Source organism: Amphiprion ocellaris, chromosome 10 (genome assembly GCF_022539595.1).
Source record: "Amphiprion ocellaris isolate individual 3 ecotype Okinawa chromosome 10, ASM2253959v1, whole genome shotgun sequence".
Lineage (NCBI taxonomy): Eukaryota > Metazoa > Chordata > Actinopteri > Pomacentridae > Amphiprion > Amphiprion ocellaris.
Genome location: NC_072775.1, coordinates 2,319,384 through 2,342,403, shown reverse-complemented (window position 1 = coordinate 2,342,403; position 23,020 = coordinate 2,319,384). Strand labels below are relative to the sequence as shown.

At 36.2% G+C, this 23,020-nt stretch overlaps 3 protein-coding genes across 8 annotated transcripts in view; 1 reads left to right on the top strand and 2 right to left on the bottom strand.

The window, feature by feature from the left end:
• Positions 1-952, bottom strand: part of cc2d1b (coiled-coil and C2 domain containing 1B) — a 37,188-nt gene extending 36,236 nt beyond the window's left edge. For all 6 annotated transcript variants that reach the window (XR_008602959.1, XM_023290964.3, XM_055014337.1 and 3 more), the window contains exon 1: positions 836-952. The gene's annotated coding sequence lies outside the window, so the exon portion shown is untranslated. The remainder of the gene's footprint in view (positions 1-835) is intronic.
• A 1,457-nt stretch (positions 953-2,409) lies between these two features.
• LOC111569091 (uridylate-specific endoribonuclease C-like) lies at positions 2,410-13,913 on the bottom strand. The gene is made up of 7 exons (XM_055014838.1): positions 13,786-13,913; positions 9,607-9,706; positions 8,551-8,662; positions 8,347-8,468; positions 7,125-7,237; positions 4,180-4,333; positions 2,410-2,919 (listed from the first exon to the last, which is right to left on the bottom strand). Exons 1-7 carry the CDS (start codon positions 13,794-13,796, stop codon positions 2,659-2,661), a joined length of 873 nt encoding a protein of 290 aa, XP_054870813.1. The 5' UTR covers positions 13,797-13,913; the 3' UTR covers positions 2,410-2,658.
• Positions 13,914-15,967: 2,054 nt separating this feature from the next.
• pak1ip1 (PAK1 interacting protein 1) lies at positions 15,968-22,711 on the top strand. Its single transcript, XM_023271053.3, has 10 exons — positions 15,968-16,246; positions 16,882-17,044; positions 17,623-17,743; positions 17,831-17,905; positions 17,983-18,035; positions 18,849-18,994; positions 19,594-19,691; positions 20,397-20,496; positions 21,138-21,267; positions 22,465-22,711. The coding sequence occupies exons 1-10, from the start codon at positions 16,181-16,183 to the stop codon at positions 22,572-22,574; spliced, it is 1,062 nt and encodes a 353-aa protein (XP_023126821.1). The 5' UTR covers positions 15,968-16,180; the 3' UTR covers positions 22,575-22,711.
• The last annotated feature ends 309 nt before the right edge of the window (positions 22,712-23,020 follow it).

Below are 23,020 nucleotides of genomic sequence, written 5' to 3'. Positions count from 1 at the left end.
CTTTTGCCGCTTGTCTCACGTTTTTGTCGTTTTGTGTTTCCTTTTTGTCTCGCTTGTGTTTTTTTGTTGGGTTTTTTTGGCCATTTTGTGTTTTGCTTTATTTGCTGTTTTGTGTGTCGTTTGGTGTTTTTTCCTCGCTTGTGTCGTTTATTTTTTGTCGTTTTGTTTCTTTTTTTGGTCATTTTTGTCTCATTTATGTAACTTTTTTGTTATGTTCACTCTTTTGTTGCTTTGTAAGCTTTTAATGAAATTTTTTGACTGTTATTTGTTTTCTTTTGTGTCGTTTGTCTCATTTTTTGTCATTTTATCTCTCGATTTTGTCGTTTCGTGCCTTATTTTTGTTATATTTTGTCTTGTTTTTGTTGTTTTTTGTCTTTTTACCCTTTTTTAGTTGTTTGTTTCATGTTTTTGTCATTTGTTTCTTTTCTTGTCTCGTTTGTTTCATTTGTGTGATTTCTTGTCTTTTTTTGCCCATCTTTTTTGGCTTTTTTGTTTTGTTTCGTGTCGTTTGTCTCATTTTTTTCATTTTGTTCCTCTATTATGCTATCATGTTACTGCTCCGGCCCACTGGAGATGAAATGTGGCTGCATGTGGCCCCTGAACATACATGATTTTGACAGTAAAGTCATGTGAGCAGTTGTCAGGTGGTTCCCAAACACAGATCAGGAGCTGCCAACCAACGGACGCTGCTGTTAGCATAGCTGGCTAGCTAGTTAGCCGCGTTTCCGGCGTCTAACTGGAAAAGTTGCTTATAAGAAAAGCAGACTGTCTCTGCCGATGTCGAAGAATGTTTTTAGAGAGTTGAGAATATCGGGAGATCAATGCGTGTCCTTACCTGCCCGTTCAGCACTTCATGAGGTAGTTTTCAGACGAACGGTTTCATTTCTGCGGTTTGACATAGTGAGCGGTTTGTTTAAGTACGCATGCGCAGAGGGAGGGCGCGTCCTGACGATTGAGAACTGAAGCCCTGATTTCTGTCTGTCAGGTTCAGAATTTAAAGTTGAAAATGTAGGGGGAAAAAATGTTTTCACAGTGAAATTTCTGATAATCCACATTTTCAGCATTTTGTCACATTTTGGTGGAAAAAAAAGAAATATTAAAAGAAATATTTCTTTAAGAATTTTCACAGAAAAATCAACCAAAATCCAGCAAAATTCGCTGGATTATTGGAATTTTCTTCCTGAAGGTTTTGTAAATTTTCAGAAATATGGGCAATTTTTTTGCTGAATTTTGGGATTTTTTTTCAGACACGGAAACAATATTTTTTGATGCCCGTACATGAGGACAACAGGAGGGTTAATAGGGTGACCATATTTTCATTAGCGAAAACCAGGACAGAGCCGGCTGTGAGATACTCAAATATACTCGAAATTTACTCAAAGATCCCTTATAACTTCAATACATTTAAAGTATGCCTTCTCTGTATGGATAGAAAACTGTTATATTATCTAATATTATCTATAACCAAAGACGCAAACTCAGATAGGCTTCTCAGAGGTTACTCAGCATGTTTAGTATGACAAGTTTCAAAAATAACGACTGAAATAATAATAGAAATAATGTCTCTTCTGCATTAGAAAAAAAACAACTAAAAAATACCTCTGCTATATAAGCAATCTATCTTGAACAAAAATAGCTCTTACACACTTACAAAAAACTATAAAAAAAAAAATTGTTAGTTTTAGTTTAATTTAGTGGCTCAACAAAAAACTATGAAAACCAGGACATTCTCATCACTTCATCAAAAACAACCAGGACGGCCAGGACAGGACATAAAAACAGAATATGTCCTGGAAAACAGGACATTTGGTCCCCCTACAATTAAATCTATGAAGGGTGCAATTAAGGGGAGAAGCAACAGTAACATTCTTAACACAAAAATCTCACTATAAAACTTTTCCAGTTGATTATTTGCTAGAAAATGACGACTGACATTTTACATGTAAAAATGGGCTATTAAATTTTTATTAAATATCTAAAAATGCCTGAATTTGAAATGCCAACATAACAGTGAATTTCCAGAACAGAAATCTAAATACTGGATAAAACTAGCTTCAGAAATGTTTGTTCCACATTACTGACATATTTGTTGACATCGTCATTCTTTTGTAATTCTTCAATATCTATCCATCTATTATACAGTATACAATAATGTGTAATTGACAAATGACAGAAATCTAGCTGAATAAACACAAATAAATAATTAGCAATGAGGGGGTTTTATTCTGATCATAACTTTTCTATTTTAGAAAAAAGATATTTACAGTATTGCAGAATTTCTGTCTTCCAATTAATATTTCTGGTTCATCATAACTTTCAGTTTCATTTCCTTCACAGAATTTTATGCTACCTGAAACTTAAACTATCCGGCTGAATTTTCTGACAGGAAAAAATACAAAGCAAACACTATTTTGTAAACAAACAACATTTTATTCACTTTGGAACTGTTTATAGAATATGACAGAAATGTGTTTGGTAACGATAATTATTCCTTCCATGATATGAATCAAGATCAGGATGTTTGGGTTAATATCTCAGCTTCTTAAAGATAGTGAAAGCCTGATGTTTAGTGCAAATATAACCTGATCCAGGTTTAGTTTGAAGATTATACTGCATAGAAATGAATGGAAAACATTTGTAAGCTCGGGTGTTGTAACGTTACAGATCCCTGTTGTTGCTGCTGAGCAGTTTGGGGAAGGACGTGCCGATGGATCTGCCGTGTCGATACACAACCAGCTCCAGCATGTACTCGTCCACCTTCACCACCACGGACGTCATCTTCTCCGTCGACATGAGGAAGATGATGGTGAAGAGAGCGACTTCGAACTCTGGACTGACGCCGATGAACGAGCCGCCGACCGGCTTCACCAAACCTTTCCAGCTGAACTGCAGGTTCAGGACGTGGTCGTCTTCATCAGGCTTTAAAACAATAATTAGATCAAGGTAATGAGCTACTCGTACATATATTTGATGTTCAATTACAGTAGCTTAAGCTAATTATAACACAGTCAATAATGGTCGAGGAAGATGTTAAGTTTCTCCAATGTGTTAATTATACACTGCCTGTCAAAAAAAAAGTCTCCACCTGGATTTAACTAAGCAAACAGGTAAGATCCTTCCATTGGATAATTACTGCAGTGATGACAACTTCTTTAACCCTAGCTGATGCAGTGAGGAGCTTCTCATTTCTTAAACAACCATGTTGGAAGACATATCCTGTGGTCATGGAAAGGATGTTAATCTGTCTCAGAAGGGTCAAATTATTGGCCTGCATCAAGCAAAGAAAACAACTAAGGAGATGAAACTGCTAAAATCACGGTAAGAACCGTCCAATGCATCATTTAAACCTGAAGGATAGTGGAGAACCATCATCTTCAGGAACAAACTCTTAGATGATCGTAGCAAACCAACAGTTGAACTCATGGCTGTTTAACAGTGAAAGTCAGAACATTTCCACATGAAGGGAACTCAAAGGATTGGAACTAAACAGCTGTAGCTCTAAGAAAACCACCGATCAGTGAGGATTATCAGAAAAAAAGGCTTCAGTTTGCCAGGTAGCATCAAGATTGGACTCTGGATCAATGGAAGAAGGTCATGTGGTCTGATGAGTCCAGATTTACCCTGTTCCAGAGTGATGGGGGCATCAGGGTAAGAAGAGAGGCAGATGAAGTGATGCACTCATCATGTCTAGTGCCTACCAGCCTGTGGGGGTTAGAGTTATGATCTGGGGTTGGTCAGGTTCAGCAACGTTATGTTCCCAAAGAATGAGGTCAGCTGACTACCTGAATATACTGAATGACCAGGTCTTTACATCAGTAGAGTTTTTCTTCCTGTTCCAAGATGATGATGCCAGGATTCATGGGCTCACATTGAGAATGAGTGGATCAGGGAGGATGAGATGGATTGTCCTCAACAGAGTCCAGACCTCAGCCCCACTGAGGATCTCTGGGATGTTCTGGAGAAGACTTTGGTCCGACTCTCCCATCATCAATATAAGGTCTTGGTAGAAAATGAATGCAACTCTGGACAGAAATAAATGCCTCGACATTGCAGAAGCCTATTAAAACGATGCCACAGCGAATGAGTGTCAAAGCTAAAGGAGGTCCAATGAAATAATAGAGTGTGAGACTTTTTTTGGGGGATGGGCAGTGTATTTATGTTGAATCAGATTTTTCTTACCGTATCTTTATTGTCTCTTGCTTTGTAGCCTTTATAGTCGACGTGGTTGTGCTTCTCCTGCAGGTAGAACTGAACCCAGTTGTGCAGACCCATGATCTCCTGGCCGTATTTGGTTTCTCCAACAAACACATGTTCAAATCCACAGGAGTCCTCCCTACGATGAAAACAAAAATCAGTCCGACCAAAGATAAGCAAGTCAAGTCTCCATATGTGCCCTCATTCAGCAACAACAACAAATCTCCAGAACCTTCTTATCTACAGTGTTTGCTAGTAGGCCAGGCAGAAGGAAAAATACTGAAGACTCTCCTTTAAAGATACAGGTCTGGATTTAAAATAAATACAGAAAATGTACACTTTATTGCTAATTTATATTTCATTAGATTTTAAACTTGGTCAGTGCAAGCAGCAATTGTAACTTTGAATCTAAAAACCAATAAAAACCAGAATACACTGAGCAAAAAATGGTTTAACCCTCCTGTTATGTTCCAGGTCAAACGGACCCATTTTAACCCTCGTACCGTCCTGCACGTCAAAACTGACCCGGTTTAAAGTTTGAAAATGTGGAGAAAAAAAATGTATTTTCACAGTGAAACTTCTGATGTCCACATTTTCAACATTTCTGGGAAATTTTTGAACATTTTTTGGTGGAGAAAAAGAAATATTAAAAATGTTTCTTAAGAAGATTCACAAAAAAATCAACCAAAATCCAGCGAATTTTGCTGGATTTTGGTTGATTTTTTTTTGGTTGATTTTTGAATGTTCTTAAAGAAAATATTAGAAATTTTACTGATATATATGTAATCACTTTAGATATTTTTAGGATTTGTTGGAAGATTTTTACTCATTTTTTGAAAATATTTACAAGAATTTTCTTGCCAAATTTGGGGGATTTTTTATTTTTTATTTTTTTTAAACAAAACTTTTAAGGGAAACTTTTAAGGAATTATTGGAATTTTTGTCCTTCTTTGTAAATTTTCAGAAATTTGGGGAATTTTTTTTGCTGAATTTTTTGATTTTTTTCAGACAAGGAAACAATATTTTTTGGTGCCTGTAAATGAAGACAGCAGGAGGGTTGAAAGCATTTTTTCGGTATGAAACATTTCCTGCTTGGCTTAATACGTTTAATCAACATATAAAATGAACATGGGTGTCTTGATTTTAAGTCAGCAGGTCAGTTTGACCCTGAACAGAGGAGATGGAAATTTATCAACTCCATGAAAAGAAAAAAAAATCTAAATGTAAAATAAAATATTTTAAAAATCAATGCCATGTAAAACCATTGTATTTTATATATAGATCAAAAAAGTTGCATATTGAAATGAAATGAAAAACAAGTGAATTATTCTCATTGAACCTGATCTGTGAGAAGTAAAGAACACCACTGCAGTAAATATTGATAGAAATGTTGAGTAATGGAGTTGATAATGACATATAATCAATATTTATCAAGATTTTTTGGTTTCTGCCATTTGTGGGTAATTAAACATGCCCCAGGTCAAACTGACATCACTGGTGTTCCTGAGAAACGAACGTAACAGGAGGGTTACGTGTAGATTTGCTGTGATTTCCTTGGTACTCGGATGAATTGTGTTGCTAATGTGACGATCAGTAACCAGTCTTTGCATCAGAGCACAGACCAGGCCCAACGGTGAAGATGTTTTCTTCTCTTTTGTTATGGAATGTGATGATGTTGTGACCAGCGTCGAGCACCAAGGTCTGATAACACCGAGACCCTGAGATCCTCGACTGACGACTTTGTGTCGTCTTCATGAGACAGTGAAGGACAAATACTACAAGAAGTTTGCATTTCACTGCTGCAGCGTCAGAGTTCTGCCCTTCAGCTGGAATATTCACTCCGTGTTTCTGTTCTTTGTTATTCATTGTTAATTATTCCGCCAAAGAACTCGGCAGAGTTATGTGACAATCGCTGTATGTGAATCCTTCTGTTTGTCAGCAACATTCCTCAGAAACAGACCAACGGATTTGGATGAAATTTCCAGGGAAGGTCAGAAATGACACAATGACCAAGTGATTGGATTTTGGCAGTGATGCAGCTTATAGTCTGGATCTATGGATTTGTTAAAGATTTCTGTATCATTGCCAGATAGCAGCATGGCATCACTGTAACCATGACAACAAGTGAACACTACGTCAGCTGCCTGCTGACGATCACATGATTGTGATCCTACTACAAATCCACCACTGAGGACTTATCAGGACTTATCCATCAGAAATGATCCAAGGAACAACTGATTAAATTGTGGGGGTGTTTCTGAGTCTCATCAATTCCTGCCACCTGCTACATATTTAGGTCACATGATTCAGTATCCGTACATAACGGACACATGCACAACACATGCCTGTGCTCAGCGCGAGGTCATTTAGTTTGTGGGTACATCTACATTAAATGGACACATTCACATACCTACAAGTGCAATATTTATGTCAGTGCAATCCATATTTCATGGGCAATAATCATGTGTAGAGCAGGTCTCTAACTCCGTACTGCATATTTGCTCTTATGTTGTATATAGTTTAGGGTGTGTTATATAGTCTATTTTCAATGCTGCTATTCAGAGAGTACCAAACCGATTTTCATTGTTTTCTGTAACAGTGACAATGAATATCTATCCTATTTTATTCTATTCTATTGTATTCTATCAACCAAAATCCAGCAAATTTCGCTGGATTTTGAGGGGTTTTTTTTGTGTGTGAATGTTCTTAAGAAACATTTTTAACATTTTTTTCCACCAAAAAATGTTCAAAGATTTCCCAAAAATGTTGAAAATGTGAACATCAGAAGTTTCACTGTGAAAATATTTTTTTCCCTACATTTTCAGACTTTAAAACGGGTCAATTTTGACCCGCAGGACGACAGGAGGGTTAAACCCCAGCTGGTCTCTCACACCCTGCAGTGGCGCCCCCTGCTGGTAGTGTCGACTCACCCGCCTCCCCTCTCCCGGTGGTAAAGCCGGAACCAGATGTCATACAGCTGTTTCTTGAACTGGGCGGCGTCTGATGGCGACTGGCCCTTCTTCACCAGATACTGGTGAGCGCACTGAAAACAAAAGAGCACATGAGGAACTTTCAAATGAAAAATGTGGTCAAACAACATTAAGTTTATGAGTTGGAATAAAAACAGAACATACTGACGATAAAGACAGTTTTTCAGGCTACTTTGGAGATTAAAAGTTCGTTCTTGACCTTGAAAATAACAGAGCTGTGTGAAAGTCAAGCCGGTTCACATGACAAGTCTTAAAAGTGTCTGGAAAAAACGCATGTTTGAGCATCTGCAGCTGCTGCCACAGCTGGACAAATAAATTAAAAGAGGTCACATGAGAAGCACTAAAGCTTTAGTTGCAAAACTGTCTTTGTTGTGAGACTGTTTTATTACCCATCATTCATTTTGGATTTAAATTCATCCTACAGAGCATAAAATAAAGCAAAACCTCAACAGTAAAACAAAAAAGTATATCTGGAATTGAACACAAATCAGTAATTCACAGTAATTATTATTTTCTCTTAATAAAAGATATGGTAATCTTATAAACAGTATAAAAGAGAAAAAAGTTTGTTCTAATCAGTCAGAAAGTCATATGTTTCCTTTGTAGTGCTTCTTGTTTCAGGTGGGAAAGTCTCCAAAACAGTAAATATAGATATATATTTTAACCCTCGTGTCGTCCTGTGGGTCAAAACTGACCCGTTTTAAAGTTTGAAAAATTACAAAAAAAAAAATTTATTTTCACAGTGAAACTTCTGATGTCCACATTTTCAACATTTTTGGGAAATCTTTGAACACTTTTTGGTGGAAAAAAAAGAAATGTTAAAAATGTTTCTTAAGAACATTCACAAAAAAATCAACCAAAATCCAGCGAATTTCACTGGATTTTGGTTGATTTTTATGTGAATGTTCTAAAAGAAAATAGAAGTTTTACATATATAGTTAATCACTAGATATTTTGAGGAATTTTCATAAATTTGGGGATATTTTTGCTGAATATTTTGGATTTTTTTCAGACAAGGAAGCAATATTTTTTCGGGCCCATATGTGAGGACAACAGGAGGGTTAATAACACCTGGATGAGCAGCGGTGTACACAGCTGCAGCTGGACGGCTGTTCTGTAACTCTGACAGATGTGTTTCTGAGAACTCGAGCAGCTGCTGCACCTTCATGACTTCGGTCTCCATGATGGAGTCGAGGAACAGTTTGTTCTCCAGGAGCTCCTGTGAGGTGACCGTCTCCGACACGCCGGTGGACATCTCATAGTTGTCCAGCAAGTTGATAAAATCTGCAAGAAGAAGGGCGCTGCTCACTGAACAAGTTTCTAACAAAGAACGTCCTGTAAAATGAAGACGAGAGCTGCTGCTTACGAGCGTACGTCTCCATGCCCTTCAGTTTGTCCTCGTTGACGTACGTGAAGAGTGGAGCTCTGGCCCGGTCTCTGGCGTAGTTGCTGCCCTGAGCGACGTAACCCGCCCTGCCCTGAAGAAAACACAACCATGTCAGCATGTTGTCACCGCACAAAGTGAGAAAACTGACTCAGAATTAGATCTACTGGCCAATATTTCACAACATGTTAACTGGAATCCACAGACCTGATGTGTAAAAACATCAGAAATAAGAGACTACAAATGCACACATCCTATCAAAAACTGATATATGTGCAGTTTATAGCACTAGTGAGCAGCTTTATTATCCACTTCCACAGTATAAACACATTACACATACTGTATGTCGTAATACACACCAATATACAGTATTTATTAGATGGTATTGATCTAATAATGGCTTCATTAAGAGATCTATCAGTTAATTCTCGTCATTTATCAAGACAAAAATGACACATTTATATCTTTAAAATGCTGTTTTTCTGCATTTTAGATCACAATAAACTAAAAATCCTCTTAGACTACTTATTGCATAAAACAAGTGATTCAAAAAAGGCCATCTTTTGTGTTTTTACTGAAATAAAGGCAGATTAATCTAAAATGGGGAAGTCATTAGTGGCAGCCCTAATATGTACTATAACCATTATAAAACAGATACAGTTCTGTAGGAAACACTGCTTTTATTGTTGATCTTTCACTATATTTTGCCATGCAGGTGTGCTGATATCATCTACCATAATAATAAACTACATTTCAGTCAGTGTGGATGTTAGTCAGTCTGTCTGCGTCTCTGGACCACAATGAAACATCTCAGAAACTATTGGATGGAAGGCCATGAGGTTCCCATTTGTGGTTTTGGTAAAATGTCTTCACCACTACATGATGAACCGCCGTTAAATCCACTACAGATGTTCAGATTTTGCTCAAAACTGCAAGAACATTTTGATTCTTTGACTTTCGTCAGGCAGCAGCAGGTTCCTGGGTGAACTACAACTAGAACCTGTGACTGAGTGCTTTGCATCGCAGAGGAGCTCCGACCTGCAGGGAAATGATGTAGTCGGTTCCTGGACGGAGGCGGTTTGTATCCAGACGCCAGATTTGGTTAAACACCTCAGTGAGCTCCTGATCGGCCTGTCGACTGCAGGAAGGAAACAAACACAGAAGATCCAGCAGAAGCACAAGGAGGAAGGAGCACCAAGATAAAAACAGCAAAACCATCCAGTAGAAATACAGACAAGTGGAAGTAAAAACACAAATGTACTGGCGTCAAAATACACTTTAACCCTCCTGTTGTCCTCATTTACAGGCACCGAAAAATATTGTTTCCTTGTCTGAAAAAAAATCCCAAAATTCAGCTAAAAAAATTCTCCAAAATTCTGAAAATTTGCAAAACCTTCAGGAAGAAAATTCCAATAATTCCTTAAAAGTTTCCCTTACAAGTTTTTTTTTTTTTTTTAAATCCCCCAAATGTGGCAAAAAAATTCTTGTACATATTTTCAAAAAATTAGTAAAAATCTTTTCAAAAAAATCCTAAAAATATCTAAACTGATTACATATATATCAGTAAAGCTTCTAATATTTCTAATATTTCAAATTTCAAATCAGAAAAATCAACCAAAATCCAGCAGAATTCGCTGGACTTTGGTTGATTTTTCTGAGAATATTCTTAAAGAAACATTTTTCAGATATATTTCTTTTTTTCCACCAAAATTTGACACAATTTTGAAAATGTGGACCTCACAAATTTTATGGTGAAAATATATTTTCGTCCACATTTTCAAATTTTAATTTTAATTTGCAAAACCTGAAGGAAGAACGTTCCAAAAATTCCTTAAAAAATAACTAAAAATCTTCAAAAAAAATCCTAAGAATATCTAAAGTTTTGCAAATGTAAAGTTTGAAACTGTGGAAAAAAAAATATTTTCACAGTGAAAACCTCTGATGTCCACATTTTCAACATTTCTGGGACATTTTTCAACTTTTTGGTGGAAAAAAAGAAATGTTAAATTTTCGCTGGATTTTGGTTGATTTTTATGTGAATGTTCTTAAAGAAAATATCTGAAGTTTTACTGATATATATGGAATCACTTTATATATTTTTAGGATTTTTTTGGAAGATTTTTACGCATTTTTTTAAAAAAAATTTACAAGAATTTTCTTGCCAAATTTGTGGGATTTTTTTTAAAATAAAACTTTTAAGGGAAACTTTTAAGGAATTATTGGAATTTTCTTCCTGAAGGTTTTGCAAATTTTCAGATATTTGGAGATTTTTTTGCAGAATTTTTGGATTTTTTTCAGACAAAGAAACAATATTTTTTGGTGCCTGTAAATGAGGACAGCAGGACGGTTAAACTATAGGTGTGTTTTCTAGCATTTCTTACTGTCACTTTGCTGCTTTTCCTCTTGTGGGACTAATAAAGAATATTCTATTCAGTTCAAAGGTTAGAATGACGTTTGAATTATTGATGTTTTCATCATTTTCACGGTGAGTCAAGGTGATTTAACTACTTTATATCATGTTTATATTTCTGTTTGAGCCTCAGCACAGCTTTAAGTTCATCTGAATTATTAAATCATAATTTATTTGTTAATTACACGCTTTGAGCCAAATCTGCAAAATTGTGACGAAGTAACGTTGTCTAATGAGCGCATTTGAGAGAAAAGTGTCTCTGATTTTTAGTGGAGTGGAGTAAATGGACTTAGTTTTCTTTCTTGTTTTGCTTTTTCTTCCTCAGAAAGATAATTCAGAACCAACTGGTGTCTCTCATGACATTAATAAAGGCTTCATTTTAACTTTCCCAGAAAGTCTTTCCAGTGTGACAGTGAGTCAGCTCTATTAAAGGCTTAATAATATCAGTAAAAAAAACAAAACAAACAACATTGAGCCGAGTGTCTCAAAAATCAGAATGAAATATAAGTCAGTCATCCTGCATGCGTAGATACCAGAACTCTCCCCCTGAAGCAGTCTTTTTATATCATTTACAGCTGGGCTCTTCCTGCTGCAACACGTCAAAAATGTCCTCTGGAAGAAAAAAAGCAGCTGTCCCTCAAGTTTAACACATTTTCTACATTTACAGAAACGATTTGCTGAGCTGTGATATTCTGGGATTGTTTTATCTTTGAGCTGCTGGAATTTTTTACAAACACAGTAAAACATTAATGAACTTAAATGACACGTTATTTCACTGCAATGAAAACTGAAGAGGAAGTCTGGGATTTGTTCTCCTAAATGTTCAAAGACAAATAAGAAGCAAGTACAGCAAATCCTAAAGATTATAGGGAATAAAAGGCAACACAAACATGTACAGGAAGCTGCAAATGTGTAGTAGATTATAATCGGTGCAGTAGGATGTTGACATGCAGATAGATCTGGTGTCATTTCATTTTGAGGTCTGAAAAGTTCTGCAGATAAAACCAAACAAAAGCATCCAAAAGAAAACTATGATGCATACAGTATCTACACTACCGTTCAAAAGTTTGGGGTCACTTAGAAATGTCCTTATTTTTGAAAGAAAGGCAGTTTTTTTCAATGAAGATAGCATTAAATGAATGATAAATCCAGTCCAGACATAGTTAATGTGGTAAATGACTATTGTAGCTGGAAACAGCTGATTTTTAATGGAATATCTCCATAGAGGTACAGAGGAACATTTCCAGCAACCATCACTACTGTGTTCTAATGCTACATTGTGTTAGCTAATGGTGCAGTTATGTTAGCACATGGATAAAAGTGGGAGTTTTCATGGAAAACATGGAATTGTCTGAATGACCCCAAACTTTTGAACAGTAGTGTATATGTGTGTAATTACAGAAAGTGTTCAAATGCAGCTTTTAAACATCTAGTGAGCAACTAAACATAAGCAACTCTTACATATAATAATTAGAATATTTGATTTCTAAATCATCTTTCAAAACTGGAGCTTTAGAAAGCAGCAATAAAACATGAAAAGAAGACATTACAGCACAGAGTTCAGCATTAAAAAGAGCTTCAACAGAAAAGAAAATGATATAAAAATGAAAAAGCTTTTTAATCTGAGGCACTGGGCTACTCTTGGGCAGTTTGCTTTAGAGTGTTAAAACTGTAAAAGCATCGTCTGACTGTTTAAACCCTGAAAAGTGCGACTTTTAGCAGAATGAGGCTGCTGAGAGATGTAGATCCTAAACTGAATTCAGTATCGATGAGGATCTGGTCCAGATGGACTGGAGGTACTGAGTGTTTGTTTGTGATCTTCCTGCTGACTTCGAAGCAGCTGGAACCAGGTGATAACTGGTTATTAAGGCAGGTATAAATACTGAGCTGGGAGAAAATGACGGTGTGTACGAGCTGCTCGGGAGAATTCATTTGATCGTGGAAAGGTTTCAGATTTGTAGGTGGTTTAAATGTGATATTAGGATCAAAAATATGACCCAGCAAGCATGTATGCATATTTAGGGGCAGTAAAAAGGGCTTAAGATCGCTTAGAAACATTTAAAATATGCAGTTTTCTCAACAAACTGCAACCTGTTCAGGGACTTCTGGGAATAACGGCTCCACCTCCGTTATTATGCTACACGTCTTTGTGCAGAAATATGAGATAAAAACCCAACTCTGATGTTGTGCCACTATAATAAACTCTATTGCACCTTTGAAAACTTTACAAAACAAAACAAAGGATTTGAATGTGGCAATAAAACATTGTTATTAAAAAAAGGTGTCAATAAATGCTCGTAAAACTGCATCAGAGCCACACCCTGCTGCCTGTAAACTGAGTTAATGTTTGACACACTGGAATAAAAAATATAAAAAAAAGTTGAGGAAGAAGTAACTGACAGGAAGGCAGCACACTCACACAGAAACTTCTCTGTTCTTAATTTAGCAGTGGAGGAAAAACAGCCTCAGTTCTACTGCAGTAGAGGCTGTCTGTTGTATAATTCAGCCTCTAATCACTCCCAGATGCAGCAGTCCTGCACAAAAACAGCACAAACCCACCGAACAAAGCTCCAGTCTGCACCCAGAGCAGCTAAAACCAGAGAAAACACGAAGAAAATCCCACAGAGCAGCACTTCTCCTCCACAAAACAACAAAAAAGACGAGTGGAGCTGCGAGTTACATCAAACATTTCTGTCCCGAGTGGAAACAAAGTGTGAAAAAAAAGGTCAGAAAGTTGCTCGAAACTCACAACGACAGAAAAATCATTTAAATCTACAAACTCTCTGGTTTGATTTTCCAAGTCTTACCCTCTGGCCATGATTCCGTTCAGTGGAAAAAGTTCGTCTGACTCCTCACATCCCCCGAGAAAAATTAGACAGTCATCTGAGCTGTCAATCGTGACGGTTCCAACAAGCAGCCAATCACAAGGCAGGAGAAGGACCACGCCCCTCCGCCCATCCTCAGGTTTAATGAATAAAATGTGCAGTTGTGAGCCACCTGTCAGGAAGAGGAGCTTTTTTTTTTAATTGTTAGAGAAGAGAAACAGGCTTTAGGTTCACTTTTTGTTTGGTTTTGTCCAACAGAGGTTCACTGGAAACATAAAAAGTCAGTTCTGCATGTTGTACTTCAGCAGATGGAGCAAAACTTGCAATATTCGGGCGCCCGTATAGCTCAACACATTGAGCGGGCGACCCATGTACAGGGGCTGGTCCCCGACGCAGCAGGCCCGGGTTCGATTCCCGCTCGCGGCCCTTTGCTGCATGTCTTCTCCCCTGTTTCCTGTCTCTCTTTCACTACGCCTCTCTAATAAAAAGGCCAAAAAACATAACTTTAAAAAAAAAATTGGAATATTTTGGTAGAAACAGCATAAAACACAAAGACTAGAGGCTTCTCAGGAAAAAAGTCTTGGAAAGTATGAAATATTCAGCACATGGGAGCACTGTTCCCTCTAAGCTGCGCGCGTGCGCAATTGTGTACTGCTGACACGGTCTCTGCGCACAGAAAATCTGCGCACAAAAAGTATGTATGATAGAGGTAGAGGGGAAGAGATAGAGATAGAGGGATAGCGGTAGAGATAGAGAGGTGGGGGGTGGGACACAAGGACCATAAAACACAGCCACACATTTGAAGCATCCAGCTCTGGGACCAGGGACACTCGGAGAAAGGACACAGAAAGAAACAAATGCTTTTTTCAAAATTAAATATATCACTCCTTAGGTGGTAGTGGCCCCAAGTTCAGTAAAGTTGGAAAGATATTCACAGATTGGGACTTCCAGCATCAATAACTCATTAGATATAGGTTGTCAAAACATAAACGGTGCCTCTTTCCCATTGTTGCAAGGCAGACAATGTGCTACAAGCCCAGTTTTATCAAAAGTAACTGTCTTTCAAGCTACAGGAATAACATTGGTGTCTATGGAGTGAACAGGGTCCGTCTGCAATTTGCAAAACCACTGCAACAGTAAAGAGAGACAAATATTCAGTAACTTCACTCTTATACATTGTAGTGTCACTAAAATCACTGCAGCCTTCAACTGGCTCCTGTTGACAAAGTGTTTTAACAGAAATGTAAATGCTGTAATTTGATTCTTTTAATGAACCATGTAACTTGAATGGATGTGATGCTGGTGTGACCACAGTGCACACGTCTGATGTTGCTCACAGTGGTCCAAGGGACGCTCAGGGAGTTTGTGTGTTTGCTCACACTCAGGAAACATTAGAGGGAACATTGCATGGGAGTAAATCATTGCACTTTAATCACAGGCTGCTACTACAGATGCTTTAAACAGAGATAATTTATATTTCAGTTTCATTTTAGCTGCAGTATGTCTCAGGGATGTGTGTGTGCTTTAAATTATGTGTTTTTAAAATTGAATTCCTATCACGAAACACCCTCTCATTTTGCCTGCACTACAGTTGTATGTACAGCTAAACGACAATAAAGGTTGATTTTGATTTGATTAGGATAATGTCTAATATCTGATTATTACATTTATTAGATTTTATTATATTTATATTATGTTAGTATTATATTTATATTGTTATTATTGTTATTATTATTATTATTATTATTATTATTGATATTATTGTATTATTATCACTATTATGGACAGTGCGCAATACAAGTTATCCTTTTATTTGTCACCAACATGTAGATTTATCAATTTATTAGAATTAAATACATAATAAATATAATGTTAATTAATTTATTTGAAATTAAGGAGCAACATTCAATGAAAACATCTCTCATCTATATTTTTGTCAATATAATTACAACAAATTAGGCAAGAAGCAGTGTTTTATTTGGGATACCTTAATTACACATATTTGAAAAGTAATATACATGGAAGAATGTAATAAAATGATAGTAATATCAGATAAATATTAAGATAAAAACATTTTGAAGACTCGGCTGTATTTATCTCAGCTTTTAATTTGAAACCCGTCAACGACAAACGGGAAGAACTAGGTTTGCGCATGCGCTAAAGCTACACGTTGTTTTGAAGTGTGTTTAACAGAAAACAGTTCGTGGTGTGCTGTGAAAGTGGCTTTATCGCGCTGTTTGTGGTGATTATTTTCACCGTGACTCTCATGCAGGTCTCCGTTTGGATAGTTAGCAGCTGCTGTTCAAACCAGGAGAGTAAAAAGTGACAGAAAAAGAAAGTTTAGAGAAAGCTAATTAGCTGCTAGCTGAGAGGCAGCATGGAGCTGATAGCTGGAAGCTACGAACAGATCACCTTCGGTTACAGCGTGAAAACCGATGAAAAGGTACGTTTGAGGGTTATTTAGTGTATAAATGTCATCTGACAAGATTGTCACCGGCACTAAGTGGTAGTTTAATTATATATTTAATAAGATTGCTTTACTTTGAGTTGAAGTTGTAAAATTTACAGTGAGTTTCAGAAACAGTGTTCCAACTTTGCATGAATAATAGTCTTTACATGCAAAGATCTGTAAATTTCATGCAAATAGTTCAGGAAAACATAATAATCAGCTATTTGCAGCTATTAAAAGTAAATGTTCCAGAAGTAGGTGCCGTCAGTTTAGCTTAAATATGCAAATGTTTAACTTAATATGAACATTTAATGCACTAAAGACTGCATTTAGCTTCAGCTGAATCTGCAGGTGTATTATAGTATTAAAGAAAATTGTGTCATTTATTTGCTCCTTCACAGTTTTTTTTTTTTTTGTTGTTGTTTTGCTGTTTTTTTTGCTTGTTTCTTTTGTAATACAGAATATTTTCTTCCTGCTTTGTGTCATGATCAGGGAGAAAGGAAAAAATGCACCTTTTGTCTGATTATATTAAAAAAAATCAGAAAGCTACTGTAAAATCTGTGTGTGTTTTTTCTTTCAGTTTCAGCTTTCTAAAATGTGTTCTTTTGTTTGTTTTCTTGGTTGTGCAGGAGTGGACGGCCAAAGCCAACTTCACACATCACGCCCACACGGCCTCGGTGTCAGCTGTCGCCACCAGCCAGCGCTTCGTCGTCACAGGAAGCAAAGATGAGACCATCCAGCTGTACGACATGAAGAAGAGAATCGAGCACGGAGCTTTGCTGCATCACGACGGTGAGCAGAGATCAATAGATACACTATAGATAGACTATAGATAGACTATAGATAGATAGATTATAGATAGATAGATAGATAGATAGATATTTTATTAATATATATGTATATGTGTATATATATATATATATATATATATATATATATATATATATATATATATATATAGTTAGATAGATAGATTATTGAGTTTTGCGTTTTTTCTCGATGAAAAGAGGAGATAAAACTGATTATACATATGCAAGAAAACAGAAAAAAGTAAACTTAATTATTCTCTAAATTCTCACTAGATGAGTGAATAAAATAACGCTGAGTGAAGATATAAAATAACACACAAGCTCAGTTAGTTTCAGTGTATTTTTTAACATATTTATCTGCTTTTTTCAGGTTATAGTGATTTTATTTGTACTCAGTATTTAATTTTTCCGTATTCCTGTTTTTCTACTTGTTGACTGGATTTTCATCGTAGATTTTATTCTGGTTCTGGTTCTAAAAAGTCCTCTGAGCACTGATTCTCTTTAGTTTTTACCATTTGTAAAGTGAAAGTAAGCAGCAGATTGTTTTCTGCATCTGTTCAGGAACCATCACCTGCCTCGAGTTTTACGGTTCGTCTCACCTGCTGAGCGGAGGAGAGGACGGACTGCTGTGTGTTTGGAGCACAAAGAAATGGGAATGTCTGAAATCCATTAAAGCTCACAAGTAAGTAAACAGACCTAAAGCTGCAGACGTATCGAGGAGGCTTCATCTGTCTTTGTTGACTCAACATACGTCGTTTATTTTCCCCAGAGGCCACGTCACGTCCATGTCCGTCCATCCTTCTGGGAAACTCGCACTTTCAGTAGGAACAGATAAAACTCTGAGGTAAAACCTTCTGGACAACCAGGATCTGTCAAACTCTGATAAAAGGAAATAACTCTTGTGTCTCTTCTTCCTTTTAGAACGTGGAATCTCATTAACGGAAGATCAGCATTCATCAAAAACATAAAACAGAGTAAGTTTACGATTGATGTAAAGAAGTTTTAAATTATTTTACTGTTCATATGGAACCGTTTAAGGACAGAGTTGTGCTTTAGAGACTAGAAAAAAGGAAAATAAGGACACTCAGGAAGAACACTGAACAACAGAGAGCTGGTAAAAGGTTCTTAGAGTAAATGAGTACATTAACACCAGATAGAATAATAAAATGCCACATTTAAGTACGGCAAAGAACAAGTGGAACATCTAATAATAATAATAATAATAATAATAATAATAATAATAATAATAATAATAATAATAATAATAATAATAATAAATAAAAATAGAGGGTAAAATCATAAACACAAGGTTAAAATAATAATAATAGTAATAGTAAGTAAATAAATAAATAAATACACAAGTAGAAGGTAACAGAGAATAAAATGAATAATGAAATAAAAACAATTACAAGATAAAAATAATAATAATCAAAAATAGAAATGGACAACATCATATCAAAGCAAGCCTATAAAAATGGGTTTTAGGGTTTTTCTCAAAACTCTTTTTTCTTGGTATTTTTGATTACACTGTCACTACAACTTTTTCCAAACTTTTTTATATATATATATATATATATATATATATATATATATATATATATATATATATATATATATATATATATATATATATATATATATATATATATATATATGTATGGATGTCTCTGTGTGGTTAAAAATGTTGGAAAATTTGAATTTGGAGCCTCATAATGTTGTTTTAATCCCCTCCAGCTGACTGAACATGTACATTTAACTCCGTACACGACTCTTTACCCTCCTATCAGACGCCCACATCGTCAGATGGGCTCCAGACGGGGATAAATATGTGGTTGTGGTGAATGACAAAGTGAACGTCTACGACCTGCAGACGGCCTCCGTGACGGGAACGATCACAAACCTGAAGAGGATCTCGTCTGTTAACTTCTTAAATGTGAGTTTTTTTGGGTTTTTTTAATGCTTTGTTTATTGGGTTTTCAGATGAGCCAACAGTTACAGAATTATTGCACTAGTGAATTATTTGGAATGAAAATAATACAGACAGAGGCCCTCACACCTGCATCCATACAGTGTGCATAAACCCATGTACGTATGCATGTATTATAAATAAAACAAACAAAAAAAAAAACAAATGAAAAGACAGATAAGGTGAAGAAAAAGAAAAGGGTAGTTTACATTTCAACCAGGTCAGAAATATTCTCTCTTACAATTCACCATCCAGCAATATAGCAGTAATTATATAGATCCAATCCCTTACTGTAAATATATCACATAAAAAGAAACAAAAAAGAAACTAAACATGTGAAAGTGTATATCATTCTGGAATTGTAAGAAAGGGGAGTCATTGGACATAAGAATAGAATAATTGAGCCCACAGAAATGTATTTATAGGCCCTTTAAGCGTATGTGTGATTTACTTAAAAATGCTCGACTGTGTGTGTTTTATTCTCCTGAGAGGACTGTTGTCTTGTAAATCTATTAAAATGACAGTAGGAAGCAGCAGTATTCTCCGTAGCCCTGCTGTTCTTTCAGAACTCCATCCTGGCCGTCGCAGGAGACGATGAAACTGTGAGGTTGTGCAACGTGACAACAGAGAATTGGCTGTGTGAGTTCAAGGCTCATGAAACCAGGTGAGTTCAGTGTTTTTAATCCTCCAGTTCAGTCTTCAGGTTAATATTCTTTGTGCTTTTTATTGTGGAAGTTCAGCGAGGTGGAGGGAGGAAGGTTTACTGATGTCAGGACAAGTGACACCGACGGAGCAGCAGTACATGCAAGTAAATTCCCCCAATGAGGGACTTTATTGGTCTCTATTGGAAAATTTACATCACAGCAGCTCAAAACAAATGAAGAATATTAAGAAACAGTACAAGAAATGCAAAAGTACACAAGGATAAAAATAAAGACTATGGACAGCTGCCACATGTACTGCTATGACATGATGGATAATGTACCCAGATTGTAGGACACACAGTCCTTAGAACTGTACTTAAATTTACACATTAACAGCTAGCAGTGCTACATTTCCGTTATTTAAAATGTCATAGGGAGCAGAGATCAGTGTAACATCACGTTATTGTACTTGAAGAGCTGTGAAAGGGGAAAAAACGGTGTTAAATGATGCTGTTTACTGATATCAGGAGAAGTGACACCGACGGAGCAGCAGTTCATGCAAGTAACGCCAGCATCAGTTCTGATGATTCTCTCTGAGCTTTGGTTTATACTGTAGTTGGGAGAAGGTCAGATTAGATTACAGACCAATATGGAGGCTGCTTAGTCACATCAGAATGGACGATATCTATCCTTGACCAGATCTTTGCCTCCTTTTGTGGTTTCAGAGTGAAAGCAGTGGATAGTTTGATGATGGAGGATTACTGCGTAGTGGTGACGGCTTCCAACGATGGATTCATCAAAATGTGGAAACTCCATCTCAAAGAGGCAAGTTTCACTCTGGTGTTTGTTTTTAACCTGTGAATAGAGCTTTTTTTTTTTTTTTTCCAATTTATTGCCTTCATTTTGCAGGAATTCAATGTAATTCAACAACCATAGGGGAAAAAATTGTATTCAACATTAAATACAAAAAATTTAATGTAAAAATGCATCTTAAAAGAGTATTTCCTATTTCAGTGACAGAAATATTGCAGAAGGATTGGCCAAACTGTCAAAAATGAACACTGCTTAGGGCTATTAAATCAAATTAAGGATAATATTTAATAGGTTTGGTCTACAAAATGTCAGAAAATGTTGACCAAAGCTGAAGATAACATCCTCAGATGTTTTGTTTCTTCCACACCCTAGAGATATTCAGTTTACCGTCAGAGTAGGAAGGGAAAAAATGAAAATAGAGAATTTAGACTCTTTCGTAAAATGTTAGTCATCAAAATAGCTGACAATAATTAAATAGTTTGCAGCTACTCTAGTTCTTTATTAGTTGTTTGGTTTGGTTGGAGAACGATGGATGTTCCAGATGCAGTAAAGATATTTTTTAGAACAAACTCAAACATAACAGTGTGTAAAAGATGAATATTTCTGTGATTCCTGTGCTGATCTGCTGCTGTTTTACTTCTGCTGCCCTCCAGAAGCTGGAATCTCCCACCCTCCTGGGGGAAGTGAACACAGCAGCTCGGCTGACGTGCCTCGCCGTGTGGAAACCTTCATCAGGGCAGCAGATCGCCGAGGAACCAGCGACTGAAGCAACGACGTCTGAAGGTGGAAACGCTGACTTTCATTTCACTTCACTGTCATGTAGAACGTTTAAAATAGATGTTTGAATGTTCTGCAGGGAATGAGAGTGAATATGTAAAAGTCAGTGTTGCTCATATTTACATGCAGCGGAAACATTCAGAACTTTAAGGTTTTAAAGGTTATTTATGTCCAGGTATTTAACGAAATACTCATTCTTACCTCAGAGCTCTTATTTTGAAGGAACATCAGTTAAATGGGTCATTCCACCTCAAATTAACACTTGTGTCGGGTCAAAATTGACCCATTTTCAAGTTTGAAAATGTGGGGAAAAAATATATTTTCACAGTGAAACTTCTGATGTCCACATTTTCAACATTTTTGGGAAATCTTTGAACATTTTTTGGTGGAAAAAAAAATGTTAAAAATGTTTCTTAAGAACATTCACAAAAAATAAACCAAAATCCAGCGAAATTTGCTGGATTTTGGTTGATTTTTGGTTGATTTTTTTGTGAATGTTCTTAAAGAAAATATCAGAAGTTTTACTGATATTTATATGGAATCACTTCAGATATTTTTAGGATTTTTTTGGAAAGTTTTTACTAATTTTTTGAAAATATTTACAAGAATTTTCTTGCCAAATTTGGGGGATTTTTTAAAATAAAACTTTGAAGGGAAACTTTTAAGGAATTATTGGAATTTTCTTCCTGAAGGTTTTGCAACTTTTCAGAAATTTGGAGAATTTTTTTGCAGAATTTTTGGATTTTTACAAACAAGGAAACAATATTTTTTGGTGCCTGTAAATGAAGACAACAGGAGGGTTAAATAAAATATTAGAACTATTTTCTCTCTATAATTTCTCTGATTTACCTGAAATGTTTATAGCATAGAAGACAGATAGTTCGAAAGATATTTGTGGAATTTTTGTGGAATATTTCAAATACTTTCTGAGATAACTTATTTTGAAAAATTGCCTGTCGACCCACTTTCAGCCAATTTTCTCACACATTGAAATTTGAAAAGAAAAATATCTCAGGGAATATTTAAGATGAAAGCCTGAAATTTTCAGTTATTTCTCATCATGACATTGATTTAGAATCTCTTTAGACGTCACAGGAGCCTGAAAGTAAAGAACTAAACCTCGCTGCTCCAGATGCGTTTCAGGGTTAGTTTTTAACATTGAAGCGAGGCGAGTTTGTCTCATCGTTCTGCTTCTGTCCACAGAACACGTGCAGGAACTTTCAAAGACGAAGCGAGTCCGGATCGCAGCAGAAGAAGTCGTCCTGGAAGACGAGAGCAAACCCAAGAAAAAGAAGAAGGACGGAGGAAAATAGAAAGGCAGTGGAAGTGTGTGGATGTGTGCTGTTTGTTTTTGCCGCCTGGAGGTGAGAAAGTGGAGGATTTGTGAGGATGTTTACTGAAAAGAAGAAAAAATGAGATGGAAAACAATAAAAAATGTTTTATAATCGAAGGACTCATTTGTATCTTGAGTTTCTAAACAGTCACATGAATCAGAGGTGCAATGATTAGCTGATTGTCAAAGTAATGTCCAACTCTTTAGAGAGCTAATTACTTGGTTCTTGGATTTTTTTTTTGTCTGTTTGTTGTAGGGCGGCAACAACGAATCGATAAAATCGATAATAATTGATTATTAAAAGCGTTGGCAACGAATTTCATTATCGATTCGTTGTGTCGCGCGATTCGTGCGTCACTCGCCATGTCGCGGAGCGTCTACTTCACCTGCAGAGCTTTGTCAATGCTGGCTGACTGAAATAAAGTT